This window comes from Carassius carassius, chromosome 17 (genome assembly GCF_963082965.1).
Source record: "Carassius carassius chromosome 17, fCarCar2.1, whole genome shotgun sequence".
Taxonomy (NCBI): Eukaryota; Metazoa; Chordata; class Actinopteri; order Cypriniformes; family Cyprinidae; genus Carassius; species Carassius carassius.
The window spans coordinates 28,465,765-28,471,791 of record NC_081771.1 but is presented as its reverse complement, the minus strand read 5'-3'; the positions used below and the strand labels follow the sequence as shown (position 1 = coordinate 28,471,791).

Sequence of the window (6,027 nt, the reverse complement as noted above, 5' to 3'; positions counted from 1 at the left end):
TATTTATTGTCTGTAGTCCTTATTGTGTGGAAGTTCTTTTGCATTTTAAATGTTACCAAAGGTCATATGTCTTCATGTGTGATGTTAATATTGCTATTTATAGAAAAGGATACCATCAAGATGAAAAAAATAAATATATTTTGACTTTCATGCTAATGTTAATGTTTTTGTGAAGCATTTATTGTTATACTGAATATGTGATCATCTATTTATATGATCTTATTCATTAATAAAGCTACTGCAATTCTGCACTTTCTGTAAGTCTTATTTCCAACCAATAGATGGCAAACTAACACACAACACAGTGTGTGTGGATCTACTGCTCCAGTGCACTGAATAAATCTGAATTATAAAGTTGTCTGAAAACAGCCAGTGCTCCAAACAGAGATCTGTTCTCGTTATCTTCCAGTCAGTCTGGAATAACATGAACAAACTGAGACGGACTCAATCCAGAAGATCTGTGGCAACGTCTCCAAGACTCTTCAAGAAATCTACCTGCAAGGCTACAGTACTGTTAAAAGTTTTAGGCACCTGTAAAATGAGGATGATGTCAAAAACAAATTCATAAATAGATTTTCTTTATCAATTAACTTCTATTAACTAAATTAAATCAACATTTGGTGTGACCATCCACTAGTGCATTGTTTTTCAGGTAGCTTTGCAGATAGGTCTCCTGAAGAGAATCTTGAAAACATTGCCAAAGTTCTTCTGGATTTATGGCAATCTCCAAGATTCTTCAATTATTACAATTAATAGCACAATAATTGCTTGGAAATGTAAACTAAGAATTACTGACACACTACAGCAAAAGACAGAAATAACTGACATTTTTTAGCTGGTGGAAACAGTGTTCTAATAATTTTGGCAACTACTGTTTATATAAATGCTAAAACAAAAAGGAAGAAATCTGACAAGACGTGCATCCTCAAAAAGACACATAGTAAGGCCCTATGGGTTTATGGTGTTAAACCTGTTTGGGGGGATACGACTGAGATTAAGCAGTCTGGGATTAGCCTGGGTTATGTTCTGAGCGTCAGACACGCATCACACATGCACTTATGAAATCGCTGTAAGGGGGCATCTGAGGACACAATGCATTGTGGGTCTGGCAAGTAGATATTAGAATCGTTTAAGAGGCTAAGCAGACTGTTACCACGTAACAATTTCGTATAGCTAACTGTCCCCTCCAGAACACATACTGTATGTGGATATAATGATAAGAGAAGTTTTGTTAATGAAAATATTTTTTAATTAACTTAATATACTCTGGGGACAAATTAATTTCCAGAAGTTTGCTGAATCTCATCACACATCCTTTTCAAGACACCAAAGGACATTCTTAATGAACTCAAACAGTCATGTGAAAAAGACAGTACACCCTCTTTGAATCCTATGGCTTTATGTGTCAGGACACAATAAATCTGGTCCTATAGTGGGTCTTAGATCTAGTTAAATACAGGGAGGGGTGATGATATTGGCTTGTTTTGCAACCACAGGGCCTGAGCACCTTGTAGTCATCCAGTCGAACATGAACTCATCTGGTATTCGGCATAATCAAATGTGAGGCCATTTGTCTGACAGCAAAATCTTGGCTGAATTGGGTCATGCAACAGGACAATGATCTCAAGCACACCAGCAAATCTACAACAGAATAGCTGAAAAAGAAAACAATCAAGGTGTTGAAATGGCCCTGTCAAAGTCCAGACCTGAATGCTGAAATTTGAATGAGAGCTGTGTATAAACAAACGCCCGTAAACCTCAATGTCCTGAAGCCATGTTGTAAAGAAGTGTGGCTCAAAATTCCTCCTCAATGATACAAGACTCTGATAAAGTCATACAAAAACCAATTACTTTAAATTATTGCTGTTACTTTATTGTTAATTAAAGTTAACACAGCTCTGCAAGCTATTGAGTCATAGGGTGTACTTAGTTTTTCCACACATGGCTTCATATTTTTTATTCTTTTTTTTAATAATGACAAAATGTAATATGTCATATGTATTTTCCTAATTGTAAAGCCTTCTAAGGACCAGATGATTTGTTATGTCCTTTTATATTTAACAATAGAATTCAAAGAGGTATACAGAACATTCTTTTTCACGTTTGTATGTCTATGATATGTTCTAAGTTAGTATGTAATTTCGTTGAAGGGGAAATATTAACTAATAGTTTGTGATGGTAGAAAAAGAAAAGAAAACATCTTGTCCTCAGCTCTGTGTCACACAGCACATCAATTTAGACATGAACAATATATGCTGGCACATTGCTGTGCCTTATAAGATTATTGTGAATAAAATGATATTAAACAAGGATCATAAACCCCCAGTGGCAGACAGAGAGAAAGATGGGAGGCAGGAAGAATAAGGTTCTGCTACAGCCTCTGAAAGCACAATAATTGAATCATTTATTCACCACCATGTCATCTCAGCCTGGCATTATTGTACCTTTCTTTGATATCAAACAGAGCTGGAGTTCTTGGCATACTGGTTCATTAACTTTAATGTGTGGCTCTTGTTCAGAAGAAAGTAATGCCAAGACATGGAAGAAGAGTGAAGTCATGAAAGCATTCAGTTTAAAAGAGAGAAGCCAATTTTGAGTTTCCAGTTTGTGTTTCATTTCTGAATGCATGGACTGTTTTCCGATGTCTGATTGCATTGACCTGTACAAACACACACACAAAATTTTAATAAATAAATAAGCCGCTTTTTAATGTAAATTGTCCTATAGATGAGGAGAAATCAGATCTGTAAAAACGAATATGCCTAATTATTATTATTATCATTCTTCCTTTTTTTGAGGAGCTCTGTTATAAATTGAATATAGAGGAACATGTCTAGGACTAAAGAAATGTGACTTCTCAAAAATAAAAAAAAGGTGCAAGTTGACAAGTTGTCTCCGGGAAGTCTCATGACGAACAATTTATTTTATAAAAAATGAAGAAATAATATTAATGCAATATCCTCTCTTTATTTACAATACCCTTTTTTAGTCTTATTTTGCTGCATATCATGCAGATTTTCTTAAATCAACCATGAAAATTTTAACACTCAGAATATCTCAAAAGAGTGATTTTTTTTTCAATATTCTATTACAGTAAATTGAACCATATGTAGTACTGTGGAGATTAAAGGATACTAGTGGCTCCTCTTGCATTAATTGCTACTTTGCATTTGCCGTCTAAAATGCATTTGTGCAGATTGTCCAGACTAAGCAGTCTGGGCTTCAAAACAAAAATTTACACCATACACTGAAAACCAGACAGAGATAGAGAGAGATGAGTAAGTGTTGACATCGCTCTGTCCTCAGCTCACCCTGAAATCTGTTCAAGAGCTCTGTGTGTGTGTGTGTGTGTGTGTGTGTGTGTGTGTGTGTGTGTGTGTGTGTGTGTGTACTTATTATGCAGGATTGCAGTAATAAAACGGCTCTTAAAACAGTAAAAATTGTTAATTGGTCCTCATACCGTATAAACTTTTAAGAGCAAAAGAATGCTGCTCTATGAAATATTTATTTGTTCTAGCATATTCTGGCAACATATTCTGATTCATCTGATTAAATTAGTTGCATATGTATGTACACTCTTGTAGATAAGGGGGAAGGTTGTTTAAGGTAAGAAATACAGTAACAGTTGTGTCTGACTGAAAGACTGAGAAATAAGGTTTCATTGTACAGTTTGTTAAAGCAGTAACTCAATGAAGGACTACTTTACAGAGTCTTTATGATGTTCATCTCAGGCTGCCTGAGGACAAGACAGGCCCTAATACTATATACAATACTTAATACTGTAAAAATACGATTTGCCAATGTTTTAATTGTCTTATGCTTACCAAGGCTGCATTTATGAGCTCAAAATACAGTACAAACATGAATATTGTGAAATAGTAATTTAAAAACATATTCAAATATAAAATAGGTATTTCAAATTGTAATAATAATTCACAATATTATTGTTTTCTATATATTTTTGAACAAATAAATGCACCCTTGGTGAGCCTAAGAGATTTCATTAAAAACAATCATAATGTTTTCAAACCTTTGACAAGCACTAGATTAGAATCATTTTTCTAATTTATTAGCAATTAAACCTTTTGCAGGTCAAGGACCTGTGTTGGACAGAGACACAGACCAGAGATGTCCTGTTACATAATGTCATAAATAATTTATGAAATTAAAGGTTGGCCAATACTGTACAGAAAGGATGGCCTGTAAGGACCTCTGCAGGATTACACATCAGACAAATGTGCAAAGCTGCTCATAAGCTTAAAGTCACTTTCTCCATTCAGCAAGGCTACTATCACAAAGTGCAGGTGCATTTGGTTAAAACAAAACATTTAAACGTGCTTTTAAAGCCACAACTTTCAAAAACTAGAAATGAATTATTAATTAGAATTTAAAATCTAAATAATCTATTACCATGGCTTTCTGTTTTTAAGTAATGCTTAAATGTTCTAAGTTTCTAAAGCTACTGTCTTTATAACTAGGCTTTACTTGTATTACAGTATACCTTTATTTCTAAAATGGCTTCATAGTTACGTAATATGTGAGCCTACATAAACCCCTTAATTTTATTTCTGCACTCAACCACTAGGAGGAGTCAAAGATCTTCAAGACGGCAACACAGAGAGTTTTTTTTTTTTTTTTGAGTGCCAACATTTTAGAAGACCTGTGAGTTTGTCCTGTGATTTCAAACATACAGTAAGCCCCAGACTCAAAGCATAAAAGCTGGTAGAACAGAGAGTGATGTACCCTCAAGAAATAACTGATCCAGTCAGTCAGGATGGAACTATGTCCTTCACAGAAGAAACAGTGTCCATATTAACGTCCAGCAGCATGCCGGCCCGCTCTTTTCTTATCCATCCCCAAGGTCTGAAAGAGCAAGAAAACTTTGAGACGGACAGCCATATCACTCTGCATGATAAACATAAGTGTATCCCTGCTGAGAAAAAAGACCAAGGTTATTGGGACAAGCGCAAAAAGAACAACGAAACTGCCCGGCGTTCACGTGAGAAACGCCGCATCAGTGACGAGGTGGTAGAAAGCAAGGTTCTGGCTCTTCTTGAAGACAATGCACGTCTGAAAGCTGAGCTACTGGCACTGAAGTTCAAATTCGGTTTGATCAAAGGTCCCACAGATTCACCGGCACAGATCTCCTCCTTTGGTCCACATAACCAAACATCTACAGCAGTACCCTACAACTGCCCCACTACAAACATACAACCTGCTTTTGTTCACGCATTATCAATCCCACAGCATGGTGGTCCAGATGGGGCACAAAACTATGGGTTCTTCATGCCTGGAGGGTCAAGCATTGGGAGCCCTGAGCTTTCAGATGATGCTGGAGGTAAACATATCCAAAAATTCCAGTCAAGTGGTATTACAGCAGTGGATACCAATTCATTAGGATGGCAAGTGAACAATATGAAAGGACTTCCTCATAAACTGCGATTCAAGACTCCATGTGGAATTGAAGGTGCTGATGCTGAAGTCCTTCTTCCAGTGGAGAATACGTCACAGTCTCAGTCTACAGAGGCTTTATGGAGGCCACAAACACACACAATGCCATCAGCTTGTTCAATAGCACATAAGAATAACTCTTCAATTGACAGGAATATAGACAGTCACAGTGCTATTCGATTCCAGATCAGTGCATTGACTGAAGAAGTGGCCCAGCTCAAAAAACTGTTGTTTCAACATCAGCTCTCCAAAGTGAACTGAAATCATCTTTCCCACCTGTCTTCTGACCTATCCAAAGAAAGAAGCCCATTTTTCTGATTGTAACAGACAAGTATAAGAAGATAAGTTCACTGGAATAGCTGGCAATTTAAGTGATTTTTAATTTATGTGAACGTTTCATATGTCTGCCTGCTCCACTAGTAATGTCCACTGCACGCTGGATGAAATAAAATTAAAACATTTGTAAACCGCTCTTCTGTCTTCTGTGTCTACTGATGTGTCGTATGGTGCTTTGTTTAAGTTAAGCAACACTGAACCTTCACAAATGACAATTAAATCTAAAAAATGTTTGTGTAC

The 6,027-nt window shown here is 36.3% G+C and overlaps 1 protein-coding gene across 1 annotated transcript; it reads left to right on the top strand.

Moving 5' to 3' along the window:
• Nucleotides 1-4,716: 4,716 nt before the first annotated feature.
• LOC132160430 (uncharacterized) lies at nucleotides 4,717-5,735 on the top strand (the record flags this gene model as incomplete). The annotated part of the gene is made up of 1 exon (XM_059570115.1): nucleotides 4,717-5,735. A coding segment is annotated over one exon (996 nt), but the record flags the coding sequence as incomplete, so codon positions are not given.
• Between the last annotated feature and the right edge of the window lie 292 nt (nucleotides 5,736-6,027).